The sequence below is a fragment of the Schistocerca piceifrons genome, chromosome 3 (assembly GCF_021461385.2).
Source record: "Schistocerca piceifrons isolate TAMUIC-IGC-003096 chromosome 3, iqSchPice1.1, whole genome shotgun sequence".
In the NCBI taxonomy this organism is placed as follows: domain Eukaryota; kingdom Metazoa; phylum Arthropoda; class Insecta; order Orthoptera; family Acrididae; genus Schistocerca; species Schistocerca piceifrons.
This window is the reverse complement of record NC_060140.1, coordinates 511,002,292-511,021,467: the sequence shown is the minus strand read 5'-3', so window position 1 is coordinate 511,021,467 and position 19,176 is coordinate 511,002,292. Positions and strand designations below refer to the sequence as shown.

General features: G+C 46.3%; 1 protein-coding gene across 1 annotated transcript; it reads left to right on the top strand.

The window, feature by feature from the left end:
* The first annotated feature begins 2,472 nt into the window (after positions 1 to 2,472).
* Positions 2,473 to 18,864, top strand: LOC124788348 (achaete-scute homolog 1a-like). Its single transcript, XM_047255608.1, has 2 exons — positions 2,473 to 3,741; positions 17,219 to 18,864. Exon 1 carries the CDS (start codon positions 2,764 to 2,766, stop codon positions 3,730 to 3,732), a length of 969 nt encoding a protein of 322 aa, XP_047111564.1. The 5' UTR covers positions 2,473 to 2,763; the 3' UTR covers positions 3,733 to 3,741; positions 17,219 to 18,864.
* The last annotated feature ends 312 nt before the right edge of the window (positions 18,865 to 19,176 follow it).

Here is a 19,176-nt window from a genome sequence, read left to right as displayed (position 1 = left end):
AAGTGCTGGAGGGAACTGACACCATGAGTTCTGTAGAGGTGCCCATAAATCCGTAAGAGTACGAGAGGGTGGAGATCTCTTCTGATCAGCACGTTGCCGAGGCATCCCAGATATGGTCAGTAATGTTCATGTCTGTGGAGTTTGGTGGCCAGCGGAAGTGTTCAAACTCCAGCGGAAGTGTTTAAACCCAGAAGAGTGTTCCTGGAGCCAGTCTGAGCAATTCTGGATGTGTTTGGTGTCGCATTGTCCTGCTGGAATTGCCCATCAGAATGCACAATGGGCATGAATGGATGGACATCAGATAGGATGCTTACGTACGCGTCACATGTCACAGTCGTATCAGGGGTCCATATCACTCCAACTGCACACGCTCCACAAAATTAAATAACTTCCACCAGCTTGAACAACCCCTGCTGACATGCAGGGTCCATGGATTCATGAGGTTGTCTCCATACCCGTACAAGTCTATCCGTTAGATAAATCTGAAACGAGACTCGACCGACCAGGCAACATGTTTCCAATCATCAACAGTCCAATGTCGGTGTTGAAGGGCCCAGGCGAGGCGTAAAGCTTTGTGTCGTGGCGCCATCAATGGTACACAAGTGGGACTTTGGCTCCGAACGCCCATATCGATGATGTTTCGTTGAATGGTTCGCACGCTGACTGTTGTAGATGGCCCAGCCCTGAAATCTGTAGCAATTTGCGGAAGGGTTGCACTTGTGTGACGTTGAACGATTCTCTTCAGTCGTCGTTTGTTCCGTTCTTGCAGGATCTTTTTCCGGCCGCAGTGATGTCGGAGACTGATTTTTTAGCGGATTCCTGATATTAACGGTACACTCGTGAGATGGTCGTACAGGCAAATGCCCACTTCATCGCTACCTAGCAGATCCTGTGTCCCATCGTTCGTGCGCCGACTGTAACATCACGTTTAAACTCACTTAAATGTTGAAAACCTACCGTTGCATCAGCAGTAAGCGATCCAACAACTGCGCCACACATTTGTTGTCATATTTAGGCGTTGCCGACTGCAGCGCCGTATTCTGCCTTTTTATATATCTCTGTATCTGAATACGCATGACTAAACCAGTTTGTTTGGCACTTCACTGTATAACTGCCACGTGTTTCTCTTGTCTGGAAAATGTGCCACAAATACAGTTAATAGTAAAGAAGGAATAAATTAAAAGGTCATGCTTCATGCAGCAGTTTTGCTGCATGAATAGCGAAAATATAGGAAGCGATAAACGTTTTTCCTTTGCTCTTTTTGTGGGGGTGGTCAGCGAAAAAAGTTTCGTGGAGGTTTGAAATTGTGTGGAAGGGTTTTTTGCAAGTCTCTAAGTGCTATCATTCTGACGTATTGGATGACTAAAATATGGGTATTCACGCGTCGTGGTCTATATTCCTTTTTCACTTCCATCCTAACACTTCTGATACATGGATGGACCTTATCCGCACAGAGATTCTTTCCAAACAACAAGTGGCAGGTGTATGAGGTTTGGCTGAAATCGCTTCAGTAATTTAGGAGGAGATGTGGAACATACATACATATATTTTAATAATTTGTGTGGATATTAGGTTCCCAGACATATATACTTAAATCGATGTTGTATGTTGCTTGATGTGTGAAAAATAAAGACCAATAAAGTGCAACCTGAGGATGTCGTAATTTTTGACATACTGAAGTCTATCATTGCTACGTTCCTCCGAGATGCCGTGGTCAACATTCCGACCACTGTAAGCATTCGACCTTTCTTTGGGGTGGGTCGGCAAAGTGAGAGCGAAGATCGTAGTTCCGATGAAGTTCACCTTGCATTACCGCCGAAACGATACCTTAGTCCGTTGACAATGTGAGCAGTCCAGGCCAATTTTGTTGCAAGTAGCGCGTGCCGCAAGTTTGTGCGCATACGCTCAGTCTCAGGCGGTAGTGAGGTGCAGCTGAGTCGGGCGGTCGCGTGGCTACCGAGGAGTAGCAGCAGCGAAGCCAGAGAGCAGGAAGGGAAAAAGGTAGACGAGCGCGGCAGCGGCGGCGGTGGCGGCGGCGGCGAGAGGAGAGGCGGCGGGCTGCGGGCCGCTGGTGGAGGGGAGGCGGCATGCGCCGCACGTCGCAGGCACGCGTTCAGCCGCGCTTGTCGCGCGACCGCCGAGAGAGAGGGAGCAGCGGCGGGGCGCGCGCGCGACGCAGACGGCGAGAGGCGCGCTTTTTGTGGCCGGCCGGCGGCACGCGGGGTGGGGGCCGCGCGCGCCTCTCCCTCCCCCTCCCTCAGCCTCTCCGCCCCTCTCTCTCACACACACGCAGGCACGCACACAGGCGCAGCACCTACTGTGCCGAGGAAAAAAGGTTTTGGGCTGCTGCCGCTCGGCTCTCAGTTCAGGCTGCAGCTAGGGGAACGCGGGGGACCGGGTCGAGGGGCAAGGGGGACGGGAGGGGAGGCAGGGCCGCAGGGGCAGTGTTGTATCTGTTGTACATAGGGACTGGCGCACCGGGGCTACACAGCATTTCGGCACGGGCCTCCGTAGCGTCAGCATCGCAGCTGGCTGCGTCAGCAAGCTCCGCTCGAGTTCGCGCGAGAGAGTAAGACCGCGTCTCCGACCTCCACGCCAACTCTCCTAGGTTGCCGATTTCGCTTTTAGGAATCGGTGGCGCAGTACCGTAGCGAGTGACGGAGGAAGGCAAGTGTTTAGCTGGCACCGCTCAATGACTGATACGGCGGTGCAGTGTTGACAGACTCCACAAAGGGACACAACCGAAAGAAGAGTGAGCTATTTATGGCCACAGCGTCGATCAGCGTGATGACCCTGGGCCCGCAGCAGAAGGCCGTGGCGAGCCTCGTCCAGCCGGCCTCGGCGGCGGCCACCGGTGCCAGTTGCGTCATCGTGACGACGTCTCCGTCAGCCGCGGCGGCGCTCGGCGTGGCGCAGCAGCAGCAGCCGCAGGTGCTGTCGCCGCTGCTGCCCAAGCACGCGCTGCTCGTCCAGCAGAAGAGGCCCATCGCGGCCGCCACCTCCGAAGTCAGGGCTGCAGCAGCCGCGGCGGCGGCACAACAGGCGGATTTGCTACGCTGCAAGAGGCGCATCAACTTCGCCTCCGGGAACGGTACCCAGCCGCACGCCGGCGGCGGATACCACGCCCACCACCACCACCACCAGCCGGCGTCCGTCGCGCGGAGGAACGCCCGCGAGCGCAACCGAGTCAAGCAAGTGAACAACGGCTTCGCGACGCTGAGGCAGCACATCCCGGCGTCGGTGGCGGCGGCGCTGTCTTCTCCCGGCGTGGGCGGCGGCGGCGGCGGCGGCGGCGGCGGTGGCAGCGGACGCCAGGCGAGTAAGAAGCTGAGCAAGGTGGAGACCCTGCGGATGGCCGTCGAGTACATCCGCAGCCTGCAGCAGCTGCTGGCGGAGCACGACGGAGTCCAGACCGGGGGCCCTGTGGCGGCTCCCGACACGCCCGCCTCCGCGAGTTCCTACTACGCCTCCGACGACGCCGCGTCCGCAGTCGGCCACTTCACGCCGTCGCAGATGCTGGGCTCGTCGCTGTCGCCGCCTTGCTCCGAGGCGGCCAGCTCGTCGGGGTCGCCGACGCCGTCCTTCGCGTCGGAGGGCTCGTCGTCGTACGCGGCGTCCTCGACGGTGTACGCGGCCAACGGCACCGCAGACGCCTACGACGGCTACGAGCCGATGAGCCCCGAAGACGAGGAGCTGCTGGACGCCATCTCGTGGTGGCAGCAGAGCCAGTGATGCGGAAAGGTACGTCACCCGATAAATACTTTCCTTCACTCTTCCGCAACTGTGCTCTAATATGTATCGCACTATGTCTACTAGTTTATGCCTTCTCTTCGAGGTCGGACTTCTTTAAAATGCATTTCACGGCCAGTGCAGACACCTCATGCCGTAACTAAAACTGTGCTGTATCTTGTAATGTAAATCTGTTTGGTTCACACTCTCTGATGCTGGAAGTTTTGACGTCCATAACATATTCTGACAACAACTACCTTCACCTATGTAGGACCCTCAGATTAACCGCTTTTATAATTACAAGAGTATCGTTTGACTCGTGAGGACTCATACATCTGATGATATGCTAATTGACTGTTCCATTATCATGTTACCCACTTGCAGAATTCAAAGCCAGAATTAGACGCATATTCCGAAAGTATGTTGCTTATAGACTGGCCGTGCACTGCATTTTACAGCTAGTTACGGCGTTTGTCAAGGTTTACTTGTAAATGGATACTGATCTGTTCTTTTCGTTTCTGTTAATAAATGCTTATGAGGCGTATAAGGTCGTAATACATTTTCTTTAATTACTTGTGTACCATCTATCAGTCTGATTATCTTTGAAGAATACAGACTCTTCCTTCGTCGTAAGTCCATTAAACATAAATTGAATAGGGGTTTCCCATTTTAAATCTCACTATTAAAGTAGTGTTGTTAGACAGTACCTAACATTTCTTATTCCGATCACAAGTGATGAAACTGGACTGATCAATGCTGAAATTCTTTTTCCTCCATTATTCTGAAAATGTGTCCAACTTGTCCTTTATTTTGTAGATCGGTCATATATTTTGAGTACAACACATCCTTCTGACACCTTCGTTCTTTCAAATACTATGCCATTCGTCTCAATATCGTTCACGTACACCAATAATCTAATTTTGTTGTCTGGTGAAGAGAAAATTAGTATTCACTGTCTGAAATAAGGAAGCAAGAAATCCTACTTCTTCTCGAATAGTCAAATTTTAAATACATAAGTTATTTCTCCATAATGTGAATGTGTTGCATTATATATATATATATATATATATACATATATATATATATACTGTACAGTGATGACAGAGTATTGAAATGTACCTATACTTCTACATCTAAATTTAGTTTGCAATTATCCCTTTCTTTAGTTTTGTCAACCATTCTTACAGCTACTGTAGTTTTAAGCATACTGAGTAATCATTAAGACTTCTCTTATTCCTAATTTTCTTGAATGATGTACGGTTGTATTTCTTCTTTAAGATCTTTATCCTCCCTGATTTATACAATACAGTTTTTAAATTACTATATTATTTTAAAGATTTTTACCACAGCCATTTTATATTCCGAATGTTGCCTAACAAATTCGGAATACAAAAGCTCAAATTAAGTATTTGTGTAGCTATAATAATCCTTGCCGTATTTATTGTGCATTTTTTTCCGTAATAAATGGTTCATTTCAATAAGCACTTGTACAGCATTTAAAGAGTTAAAGAATTTGCTAGCTTCACCCTTTTCCAAATGTGTCTCACACTACAGGAAAATTTATTCTTGCTGCACATTTTCGAGTATAGCGGCGAGGTTTGTTTTGTTGTCAGCAGTGCACAGTTTGTGTTACGATACGTTTTTCTTTGGTCTCTGTTTTTTTCGTTAGAACCTGCAATACTGTTGACGCCGCAATTGTTGTCTGTTACGTTGTAATGGTGTCATTATTTTATGAAACATGGTACAAAGTCGAAATGCTGAACCCAAGAAACGAAAGAAGTGCTGATGTAATATTTCCCATATAGGGTCAAGGAACACAGTTTTAGTAATCTGTGAAACTTTGTTTAGATGAGCACAATATTTACTTTCAGAAATGGAAATGGAACGCAGTTGTCAAGTTAACGAAGATTAAGAAGATAGTGTGAAAATTCAAGCAGCAACAGAGTTTATATGATGATTCATCAATATTATCATTTATTATCAATTTATCTTTTTCATTCGTATTTATTTATTCGCAAGCCGAGATCTATACGCCCTTTTGGCAGACGTTTTCGCAGTTTTACGCTCTGGTTTAAACGCTAGGCGCTTGCATCACATAGGCTGCTTTCGCATACATCTTTCTGTTCATGGGGTCATGCACCTTCGAGCTGGACAGCGCGAACCTGAGTAGACCGTAATCCAGACGGTCTCGCTTCAGAGAAAAATGTGAGAGGGAGAACAGCAATCGAACAGAGGACCTCTGCATGTGTGTCCAGAGACGCCAGCCACACGATCGCGAAGCCGGCCTAGCGCTGCCCTCCTGCGTAATCGTAAGAACGGCGGGCAGGAAGGCGCGCGGAGTGTCGCGTGCTGCGTCATTGAGCGCCTCGCCGCCGGAGAGCGAGAGTGCCGCCACTGACCTTGACACGGACAGCCGGCCAGGCCGCTCCCCCCACCCCCTGCCGCTCCCCTCCCCCACCCCGCCCCCCGCACTCTCGCTGTGCTGCTGTTGCGGCCGCTGTTTGACGTCTAACGGGCGTCGCCGAGCTAGCCCGCGCTTCTGTTGCAACTCTTCCGCCTCTTCGCCTCCACTTCCCCTCCTTTTTTATGTTGTTTTTGTCTTCACTGTAGCTCGCGTCTTTGTTACATTCGATACCTGATAGCGAGTCGGACCCGCTCCTCGCAACGGGCATACCAGTACGACCTGTTGGCCGTGTGACCGTTAACGCGTACCTATTAACGCCACTCACCCACTGGCCCTAGGCGGCGCCGAAGTGCAGGGGAACAGGTACCAGTAAATTCTCGGGACTAGTCCCCGCGACATAACGTGCGACGTTCATAAACAGGACGCGGACGGTAGACCAGTTTGCGCCAGCCTACTTGAAATTGTTCGGGGTTCGTTGTAGCTACTAGCTGCAGGTTCAGGGATAAAAACCCTACGACATTGTCTACTTACGGCCATTAAAAAAAATATTTTATCTCGGCTCCTCGCTTTGTAGCAATTGCTTGCTCAATTCCACATTACATATAACTGTATACGCGTATCCTGTGTCAGGAAATGTATGTAAAACCGCTATAGCGACCAAGATACTCTGTAGGCAGTCACTAATGCTTATATTTATTATTTACGACAGGTTTCTGAACCTTGGCTCCATCTTCGACTATTTAACTTGTCAGAATACCTCTCAGATACGTAACAGAGAGACTTTTATGCTAACGACGCTCCTGATGAATGAAAATGAGCCAAAAAAACATGACTTCATTCGTCAGGAGCGTCGCTGGCATAAAAACCTTTTTGTTACGTATTTGAGAGCTATTCTGACAGTTAAATGGTCGAAGATGGAATGAAGGGTCAGAAACCCGTCGCCAACAATAAATAGAAGCTTTAGTAAGTGGCTGCCGAGTATCTTCGTTGCTATAAATTTTTACATACAGTTGCTGACACAAATTCGCTGATACAGTTTTACGTAATGCGCAGTTGAGGAGGTGACTGCAGCCGGGTCAAAACTTACGTGCAATGCCACAGCCAGAGAGACATCCCGGCACACATGAAATACATTGAAATTTGTATTAGCGGCACTGCATAGTCCTTCATCAGCATTAGAGGATTGGGTCATGATGGGCTAAATGATAAGACCGATCGAAGTGATAAGACCAATCGAAGTCCATGCAAGGACAGCCAATGGTGAGAGGCTGTACACTTACTATGACGTAACTTTGACACCTACTTTCCGTGAACATTCTGAAACACCCAACAAGCTATGTGAGGATTGACTAAAGCAGAGCACTGTTTTGGGATTAATTACATCGAAATCCCTCTTCCAGTCTCCAGATACAGGTTATTCGTGATTTATCACTTGAAGGAAATCCTAGAGAGATTCTTATACTTGCTCAGTTTTCCGAAAGTCTCATATCCGCTGTCAACGTAATGCTAAATTACAGTCTTCCTTCACTGCACTCTAACGAGCTGCAAATGGTTAACGTATACTACAGATAAGACGGAGTTACAGCCCAGAGAAAATGAGAATTCAAAGATTTTAATGATATTAGCCGCATTGGGGCAGTGAAATGTCAGTAGCAACAGGTCAAAATTTGTGCTGGAACCCGATTTCCGCTTTACGTGAGCGGTCGCCTCAAGTGTCTCGACCATCCGAGCACGCATCCCTTCCTACCCGGATTCCCAGTCTCATATTCACTACTGACGTAACGACATCAACCCTTGAACCCCTTATTCGTAGTTCCTGATTCCCTTAACAGATGGGGCATGGTGTGCATCCGCACCGAAAGAAAGCATCTTTGGCTCATATATATACCACGACAAACTGAAGGGATTTAGGAAAACCATGAAAAATCTAAATCTGGAGATTAGAAGTCTGCACACATCAGCTTGACATTTCGTACAGAGTAGCATCGTCCTTCTGTTCATTCTGCTGGCAACGACGTTGGGATTTGGGATTACGAGAAGCACAACTGGGACTGCCTAAAAGGGCTGAATACTGCTTGCACGGAGACCGCTGACCGAGAAAATCTCCGAGCAAAAACGGGGTAGAGTGCAGGAGGTACGGGAGTGTGCTCTCAAAACAAAAGCGCCCACTCTGTCTGGCTCGGAGCAGCCGTCCAGAATAAAGAAAGAAAAGAAAAACAGGTCAGTGCTCCGGCGCACCAAGGTTACTACCCGGCGAGGGCCACAATACCCCGATGTGCGCTTTAAACGCGCTCCCTGGCCCGAGCAGCGCGCGTGAATGCCGGGGACCGAGCGAGCATTCTTCCCGGCCGGCAAGAACAAAAACGGGACGTGTCGCCGGAACGACACAAAGAGCCCAGGACCCGTGCCCACCTCATTTGTATGACAGCGCGACGCAGGAGCACGAAAAACTCGCCGCAGACACTCGCCATTGACGGCGGACACGTGCGAAAAGCTGCGCTGGCACCCAGGTGGCGCCTGGGAGCTACCGCCCCTCGGTCTGGACTCGGAGACCTCGAAGTTTGTACGAGAATCTACAGTCCTCATTGCTGTTCTCAGTAGGAAGTTTAAAATCTATGTCGTAGATCGCTTTAGATTGGCAGCACTGCCTCAATTGGACAAGACAATGTTTAAATCATCCCGACAACCGACTGAATCACGAGGGTTCCAACGAAGCACCTCCCGATTAACAGCCCAGTTCTTCGATCGTGGAGCCACTTTGCTCACTGGCGTGAAACTGATGTCGCACTCAGCGTACCGTCTCTGCGCCACCCCACCGTGGATCCAGTAGACTTTTCTTACCCTTTCCAGTTTCTTTCATTAAACTTTCTTCAGTCAAACCTTCCGTCTTAAGGATGGAGTCTTCTTCTTTGGGATATCTGTCTAACGACAGGTATATACCGAACGCTCTCCACTGTCCTTTATGCTGTTTCTTTTTCCTTAATCTACTGTTAACTTCGCACTTTTTTTAATGTAATTCACCATCCAAGTCTTCTTCTCTCCCTCTTTTCCATGTTATCTTTCCTTCAAGAAGGAGCCTAGGCTTTTGAAAACAAGGCTTTCGTCAGCATCCTGCACTTCACAAGACGGCAGAGACGTACCTAAAGCCGGCCGAGGTGGCCGCGCGGTTCTGGGCGCTACAGTCTGGAACCGCGCGACCACTACGGTCGCAGGTTCGAATCCTGCCTCGGGAATGGATGTGTGTGATGTCCTTAGTTTAGTTAGGTTTAAGTAGTTCTAAGTTCTAGGGACTGATGACCTCAGAAGTTAAGTCCCATAGTGCTCAGAGCCATTTGAACGTACCTAAACTTTTTTCGAGGAGGATCATTTTCCTATCTTGGTTCAGCTGTCCCCCACGGGTGGTCTAAGCACCTTTTCTTTCTCTTTCTGGTCTTACCTCTCATTTCTACTCTTTTCTTCTGTCATTATCACTCTCCTTCTTTTAGTTTCTACCTTTCAACCAATTAGCCGGCCAGTGTGGCCGAGCGGTTCTAGGCGCTTCAGTCTGGAACCGCGTGACCGCTACGGTCGCAGGTTCGAATCCTGCTTCGGTCATTGATGTGTGTGATGTCCTTAGGTTAGTTAGGTTTAAGTAGTTCTAAGATCTAGGGGACTGATAACCTCCGATATTAAGTCCCATAGTGCTCAGAGCCATTTGAACTATTTCAACCAATTACATCACTTGTCCAATTTCACACATTATTTTACAGCTTTTGCTCTCATGTTACCTGCTTCCCCAGCACCTATCGCCACCATAGTCTCTATTAGTATTAACTACCATCATTTTCTGATGGACATTTACTGTAAAACCATACACATTACGTGTCTCCTATGCATGCCCGAAGAATACCTACTTCTTGTTCCAGTTACTTGACGAGGAAACTGCTATGCTAAGTTCTGTAAGAGTGACACTCTTTGACCTGTACAGACGTGATATGAGCTCACATTTGAGCATTTTGTTACACTGGAACATATAAAAAATAGCAGAGATTATTTCTGTGCTCAAATCCGAGAGCTGCATCACTGGAGGACTCGACATTTAAAAAGATTTAAATTGGAGTCGTAGCAATATAAGACCAAATAAGTGTAGCGGAGCATTTTGGGTTTTCATACCCCATCTGTTCTATTAAATGAGTCTTAAATAGCTACATATTATGCAGGCGGAAATGGTAACTCCATTCGTTGTAAGAGAAACCTACTTTATAAATAATACCTTGAATTTGATAGTATCTACTTCTCGAAATCTGTCACGCAGCTGTCAGTTCATGCAACAGTCTAGCGAAAGAATCGAAACATAAGTAGTTGCCTAAGCTAGAAGCTCTGGGAGTATTTCCTGTGCAACGAAATCGTGAATTGTTAACGCTTAAGGGCATATATTCAAAGGGAGCACTCGATACAACGCAATGTTCAAGTCATCAGTCCCAAATAAAACGAAGAACAACAGCGGAGCTTGAATGGCAGAGACAGTCCGGAGCCCAGTACCATTGGAGTGTTGCAGCTGTGTTGCTCGGGGGAGCACTGCAGGCGACTGGTCCTGGGATTTGGGAGCAGAGAAGCTGAGGCTGGGAGGGTGGCGCGCTGCCATTGTGGGGCGCGCGTGGCGGCCCGGCCAGGTTGCGGCACAAAGCTCCGACGTTAGCTCACGCATTCAGCCGCCCAAAAGGAATTCTCCGGCCTCCAGCGTCTACCTCGCGTACCTGCTCGTGCCACCGAGGTACCTGCGCCCCGAGCATTTTTATAAAAGACTGTCGCCCAGCTGAGCTGCCTGACATCCACCAAGTGTGACGTGTCCTGGGAACTGGAGCAAGGGCTGTCGGGATTCAGCATCCTCGCATATCGAGCAGTATCATTCTTTCGCTTTTGAGGTCTTGTTGTCACATACTTTCCTACATTTACTTAATCTTCGTTGTCTTACTTTTTCTGACATGGGGAAATGGAATGACATATTCGTCTAAACACTACGTTGGCTGAACGATATTGCCACCCATTGTGGACGGAAAATCTTTTGTGGTTGGAGAAAAAGAGAGAGATTGCATAATGGCAAAATTCTGATCGCACTTTCTATCATTCTACTTAATATGCGAGCAGTAGAATCGAACAGACCCCCGTCTTTCTCCGCCGGGGCAAGCACTTCACCTGCAATAACCTCAACGTGAGCATGAACTTATTACTCACCTCCTCGTCTGTCCCATTTTTAAGTTAACGTTTTGTTTTCCATCTTCCAAACTGATGGACGAAATTTGTATTATTTTTCCGTGGTCTCATCACAACCCTCTGCCTCCCCAGTTAGCCTAATCTGCCATCGACTGTGTACGTTGATAAATTTGTACTGAAGTTTCAGTGAAGAGTTTAAATATTACATAATTCGGATCAGATCCTACATTCTGCAATACAGAGTTTCGAAAGTTACCTCCAATAATTTTTCTGACATTTTACAAAATATTTACCACAGTGCTATGTTATGACAGTGTATCATAACATAGCACTGTTCTGTAGTAGTCCGTTAAGAAAATCGCTACAAACGAAATTTCTTAAGCTCTTTGGACATGACTGTGGAACGTCGTAGAATAAGGAAACGTAATTCCTCTCTCTCCTACTCCTCTTTACTTGTCCTCTTGCACACACATAACCCGCCTGGTCACCTCTGCGGACGAATGGTAATAAATGTGAGCGTTGTTGGATTCTTGTCCAGAGAGGTACCAAATTCCAATTTTGCCCCCCCCCCCCCCCCCCGCACCCAACCCCAGAGATGATATTTCTGTAGGATGATGAAATGTGACCGAACATGGTGGCACGCTGGACTCGCTTTCGGGAGGACGACGGTTTAAATACTCGTCCGGCAATCCAGATGGAGGTTTTCCAAGTTTTCTCTAAATCGCACCAGCCAAATTCTATGATGGTTCTTTTGAAAAGAGCAGGGGCAATGTCCTTCGGGCATTCTTTCGTAATCCGAGCTTTTGTGTCCTGTAAAGATAGCGTTGTCGACTGGACGTGAAACTACTTCCCTTCCTTTTGATAAAATGCAGAGCTGGAACCACTCATCCATATGAGGAGCAGTGGCTGATGATCTGATAGTGAAATGGGCTGCACAAACCGCTGAAATGGTGTCATGGCTAATAGTCTGAAACATACAGTGATGCCCACACTTTCCATTTTATTTACTGAACCGGCCCCATCTCGCCAGCTGACTTCTTCAGCGTTCTGTTTACTCCCTGGGATGGGCTTCTTGCGTGACCTTAAAAATGGACTCAGAGCAGTCAAGCCTTGTTACTAAAGAATGGACCGTGCAACTATCGAGATCAGCGGCTGGGTCTGCTAAAGAAAGTGTCTCTCAGCTTCATATGAAACTCAGAAAGGGGACAGAGGTTACAAGCTGGGCGACCACGATAGTATAGCCATTCGTATTTCATTATGTTTTATAGATATAGAAGACTTAATTAGCAAAATTCATTGTTCCCTTCGTAGATATCTCTGATTACACGCAACTACTTGTAGCGCTGTACTCTGCGATTGGACGTCGCGAGACGAAGTGCAGTTTGTCTCGTGGCTGGGAGCGGCCGGACTCGTACGAGTCCGGTGCAGGCGGCAGGCGGCAGACGGAGCCTTTGTGCGCGTTCTCCGTCACGCTGGCTTGCCGCACATAAAGACTCGGCGCCCCTACCTCAGACCGCTTCCCCTCCCATCCGCTAGGCAGTGCCCCCTCGAACGAGCAGCCATTGTCGAGATATTTTAAAATATTTCCTGGCCATAAAGAGGGTCTCTTCCTCCGTCCGCCGGCGGACTCGTCCTTGACTGGAAGCACAACTTGCCCCGAGCGGCCTGAACGTTGCCGCTCGCTGTCTGGACTTCACGATGGAGCGATTCGGCACGTGGCAGCATCCCCCTCCTTCTCATTGACGCTCAACGTTACTGATAGTCTCGAACCCTGCTCGTCGTTGCGGCTCAAGTTGTATGCACCGTGCTGCTGTCTGCTCTTTTGAATGCTAACTTTATAGTGGCTCATTTTCTCATCCATCTGACCTTGAGAGGACGAAGAGGCAGAGTTTCCCCTTTATTTCTTCCATAGTGCATAGAAATGAATCGGGCACCTGGACTGCCGTATAAAAATACCTGCAGAAATTCTGATGTCTGAGTGAGCCTAGCGCGATTCAGTCTTTTGACAACACCATATAACGAGCCATTTCTTCAGAGACAGGAGCTAACACTGTGTGTGCTTCCGTAATGCAGAATTATTCGAGCAACGTAGCGTCTCTTTCAACAGCAGCTGTATTACTAAATACTGGGTACCGTGTACCTCGCTTGAAGCAATTGCGAACTGTAAAAGCTTTCAAACTAAGTACCACTTCTGAGTCTCTTTAGTGAAAGGAGGAACGATAATTATTGTTTACTGGTCCGTCGTCGAGGTCATTAGAGATGGAGCACAAAATCAGCGTAGAAAAGGAATAGGATGGAAATCGGCCGTGCCGTTGTCAAGAAAACCGTCCCAGAACTCACATTAAATGAAACAATCGAATACCTAAATTTGGATCGTTAGGCGGCTGTTTTTTGAAACCCGCTTGAACTTGAATTCACGGTCGCAAACCACTGCATCTCGCTCGGTAACTTTACTACTCTCCGGAAATGTATGGTCGTGATAAATTTTCTCAGGCTTTCGATGACAATAAGAAAAGACATCGTAAGTATGAGGGAAACGCAGGGTAAAAGGCAGAATACGCTGAACAGACAATTAGGAAAGGTACCGAGGAAAACACAATGAATTCTGAAATAAAACAACAAAACTGAAGAAGGGACTCTACATAGCTAACTGTAGCATGCAAATAACCTTTCTCGAACGTAAGTCTACCGGTGTCGAGATTTCTCAACAGAAAAGGAAGATATATCCGTCAATGGCACGTGTGAGAGACAGATTATATGCAAGTGCAGAGTTACAGCAGTATAGTGGTGGGTAACAGATAGATAAAACACGTAGTGAAGAGCTACTGATCGGGTCTGGCAAAGTGCAGATTGTACAGAATACGGTTAGTACAGTTAGCAACAAACCGGTTGAACGTAAACAAATACGTCCAGCACTGTCTAATGAAAGGAAAGATGAAAACCTGTGAAGGGCGGACGAGATCTACTCGGGTCCATGACGCGGAGGGGACCAGTTCCGCAGCGCCAGATCTCGGTGGGCGACACGGCCGTTAGAGCGTCGCGAGTCGCGGTCCGGCGGCCCGCTATCGGTCCGCTGATAGCCGCACAAAGGGCCGACTCTTCGTGCAATCGGCCTTCCGCTGCTTTCTGCAGCGCCGACACTTGCTGCCACTCGGTTTGCCGCCCACTCTCGCAGTACGTGGGCAGAGCGCACTCGAAATTGAATTCGCAGCAGTCCAGAAACGTATAGTAAAAGAAAAGATCACAACAATGGAAATGAAAATATTACCTTTACTAATTGTAAAGATCGAAAACTGTGGCCGTTCTGTCATTTCCTTTCAGAGTTTTGTCGTTCTCACTCTATCACGAATGTTTGGTTTTGTTTCTACCCAGTAGCAAATACCAAGTGAAATGAATGAGGCACACCGAGCAGCAATACTTCTTTGTCTTCGAAACAGGTTAATCACACTACCACAAACTATTTTTCTGATACCGTGTAACGTGTCTGGGCGCCATACTTCTGACGAGGAAGATGTACTACCAAAGGACTCAGACGAAACAACAGAAAGAGTCAAATACTCCTCCAGCGATTCAAGCAGATTTTCAGTGGTTTTCCCAAATCGCTTAATGCTATGGGGGAATAAGGGAAGGTTGGGAATTAACTTCTTGTCGACGAGTTCGTTCGGGACAGGGATGGTGAAGGAAATCAACCGTCACCACTTCGAAGGAACGACAGCAGCATTCGTATTTAGTGATTTTGGGAAACCACAGACAACCTCTTAACTAGATGATGGGGCAAGAATTTAACTGTACTGCTTCCGAAAACGATTCAATATTTTAATCACTGCATCATTTCATGCGATTAATTTATGCCACGTATTTCTCCAGTTCGAGGTCTCGCTCGTGTGGGAGGCCGACGTTATCTAAGGGACATTAAACGTTTTTTTTCCCATTTTTTCTTGTCCATACGAATACTCTTTTACTAGTTTTCGAAAAAAAAGAAGAGAGACCAGATGAAGCTTTAAATCTGGCCACGGAGTATGTCTAGATAACTAAGATAATTAGAGCAGCGTACGTCAAATGAGGCTCTTTCCATGTACGGTCAAACACATAGTTTTGCTCCCACAGGAAATTTGACCGTTGTAATTGAATTCACATTATCTACAGATTTTTTTTTCAACTGTCCCACGAATGGTGTATGGCTGTTTTCACAAGCCAAATGCTCCATTTTACTGTGCGTTTCTGTTTGGTCGAGTGATTTTCCAATTATTGACATAGTAGGATGGTTGATTGGCCTGATACAGAACCCCTCGCCCCCACCTCTTTCCCTTTTGCTTAAAAACTACTTTAATTTTCACAACGCTAGTAGGGCATTATATCAAGAACTGGAGTTGCTTACTGTGCTGTACACTGAATAACAGTTCCGTGAACTGTCTGAAGGTACACAGCACCCCGTCCGAGTATTCTTTCGTAACAGGATTCTGCCATTCTTTCGCTGCCGGTCGCGCATCTTTTCTGGTTTGGTAGCCGCAGCGGAAAGAAGCGAGGGGTCGCGAGCAGACACCGGTTTTCTTATCCCGCACAAGCTTCGCTACCTTTTCCGCGTAGTGCGGCCGGGGGCTCGCGAAGCCGTTGCTCTCGCTAGGCTTGGCCGCGTTACCGATAGCAGGCGAGGGGGAAAAAGTGCTCCACTTGGTAAGCGCCGCAGGTATACGGGACGAAGTCGTTTGTACGCCATTCATACGCCGCCCCATAAATCGTATTTGCATCAAAAAGTGCGCGTCCGCCCGTCTGACGGGCATTCAAAAGTAGAGCGAAGTATGTTAATGCGTGTACTAATTAATAATTAATGCTTATAGCCAGGTATGAGGTAAGCCGGTCCCATTTACATGTGAAGAGAATCTCTGCGGCTTTTACAGTGGGGTGGTCTGCTCGCCATTCGCTCAGACGCACAACAGATTCTTAGTGCTCGACTCGTGACGGAAACGGTAACTGCTCGTTCAGACCTACCGTGACAGTGTTCTTGTACAAAATTGTCCGTATTCGCCAGAATTAACTCGTCTCACTGTAGCAGTGGTTACGGGTACCCGTTCGTGGGCTCCACATTGAGGTGAAGCCAGCAGTCCCTTAAACGGTTACAAAATCGTGCTAAGAATACTCAAGAGGGAAATACGTCGAGAGGGAAAGCTTTGCCATCTGATGACGTTTACATCTACAAGTGTGCTACTGGCATTCTGAAATGCTTTTACGTACAACGCACCTGTTGTGTGACGTATGTCAGCTTTTACTGGCATTTTAGTACACATTTACGTCCGTCAAACAGTTACCAGCTAGAACAAGTGTCAACCAGCATTTTGTTTTTTGACATTTCCTGGAAGGCTGAAACCTGGACTGGAACTCGGAACCTTCTCTTTCACTACCAGTGCTCTTGTCCACTGACTTACCGAGTAACGATACGAGGTCAACCCTTATAGTTTCAGTTTTCCCTGTGCCTCGCTTTTTGAACAGAATCTGTTTTGCGTCGGAAGTGATGTGTGTGTTGTGTCTCATCAACACGACCCCGATAACGACTTTGCATTGTTGACACAAAGATTTAGCGTATACCTCTTGCAATATGTATTGTATGTTTTTCCGCTGCTCTTCCTCAAAATATGTTTTCTTCACTATCTCCATAGTTCTTTAGAGATCGTTTCATAGAATGACGGTGTATTCAGCTCAAACTCTATCTGTCCCACTTTTACCCCCTCCCACACGTCAAAATATTTTTTTCCCTAGCACCTCAGTGCTATTCGTGTTTCACTAGTTGTATTTCATATAAGAATCTTACACCATTATCCATATTTGTTGTCTTAGTTTTGTAATAATTTCCTATCTGTAACTGTAAATTTATTGTTTGTTTTCTTCTTTTTGCAGGTGTTCCCTGGCTGTGATCAGTCAGCCGCATGTACAATTCAGTCATCGGAGCAGACGTTTCGACCTCAACATGGTGCCATTTATTCGGCCGCCGAACTTCTTGTAGTCTTTCCTGACGAGTGCCTTCTTGTGAGCATCCCAAGTTGCAAAATCGGTGCTGTGAATGCAACAAAAAGGGTTGCTTGTACTCAGACTGTATCTGTTTTGATATGCCATTTTATATAAATTATATAAAATATAAAATATTTTTATCTAGTCAGTATCTTTTTGTACGAAGTTTTACGTTGTACGTTTTGTATATATATATATACACAGGTATATATTTTGATATTATTATATATAAACAACTTTCATACATTCCTAAAAAGAAGCAGTGCACGTTCCAAGGGATATGTGTGTATTGGACTGTGGAATGAAGCGTGCAACGTTCACTGTACGTTAGTCGCTTTTGCTGAGCGGTGAACCTCCTCAAGGGGACTGTGCCACAATATCGACATCATTGTAAAAGAAGACTGAAAAGAAAATCTTATGCTTGTATCAGATATTTTCCCAGCAAGGTGCCTTATGTTTGTTAGGTATCTAATTGTTTCTGTAGATAACCTATTACTGCACGCGTTAATGGATGACATTAAATTTTATTGAAAAGTTGTAAAGAATGCACCAGGTGTGCGTTACAAAACCGAGGTATTTCAAATTCACAACTGCTGTGAATGTACAAAACGAACTGTAAAAATTTCTGGCGTGTTAATTTGTTATGTAAATTAGTAAGATATACATAAGCACAAATTCGGATGCCATTATCAGTGTATCTCAGTGTTTGTGTTTGCTAAGGAACATCACATGGCAACTCGTAAGCGCATCCAGCTGTTAACATTTATAAAGGACTGCTGTAAAACTGCAATTCTGTTGTAGTGGTCAATCTTACAATACAATATCGCAAACCTTTAATGGATGCAAACGTTTAATGATTTGACGAGTTATGAAAATTCGAATTTTTCCAGTGTGCCAACGTAAGACAGATAATAATATAGTATTACACACAAAGTGTACTATATATTTTATGATTTGGACTGATTACATCAGCGTTTCGTCATTTGCTGGTTCCGTGAGCACGAAGTACACATATAACATCTTTGTAGCACTTTGCAGCGCAGTTTAATTTCACATATCTTATACACCGATATTCCCAATATTGTCAGTATAGTATATTTTGAGAAATTTTAGATGTTTTTAATGAGCTGTTTGCATTAATAATGTTGAGATATTTTACACATGTATTTTGTTAGTGACAGATCACCATTTTACGAAGAAGAATGACAAAGGAAAAATCTATAGTTCATTGCTACTAAAGAAGCATACTTTACATTATCTTGTTCATCATTGATTTTAAATTATTTGACAACATTGTATATTATCATTCGTTGACAAAATTAAGGAGTTTGAATTTTCATTGTTTGGCTGAAATATTTCAGCATCGTTAGTAGTAATGTGGACGCTTATGACCTCATCAGAATTCATGTATGGGCCGTGGCCGGTTACGAGAGAATGTTACATTTTTGTATATAGATATATATAAAATAATATTTTGTACATTTTTATATCCTCTGGTTTTTGATACATTCCTACATAAAAACATTTGAAATAAATGCTTTCTTTTATTTTTATCTACCCTGATCACCACTCAATAAATGTATGATGTGTAATGATCATGTAATTTCAACGATGCTCAGACAAAGAGTTCCTCAGCATCAATCACTGATAGGCTTAACTCAAGGAAAAATCATCAGTGTGTCTTTGTGTGTATCGTATGTGTATCCACGCATGCGTGTGTATTTTACATGCGCGCTTGTTCGTGCACGCATGTCTGTGTGTGTGTGTGTGTGTGTGTGTGTGTGTGTGTGTGTGTGTGTGTTTGGGCGGGTGGGTGAGTGCGTTTGTGTAACTGCTGAATGTGCACT

Excerpts from the sequence above, each read along its gene's own strand:
- LOC124788348 (XM_047255608.1), top strand. The coding sequence starts at position 2,764 with ATGGCCACAGCGTCGATCAGCGTGATGACCCTGGGCCCGCAGCAGAAG.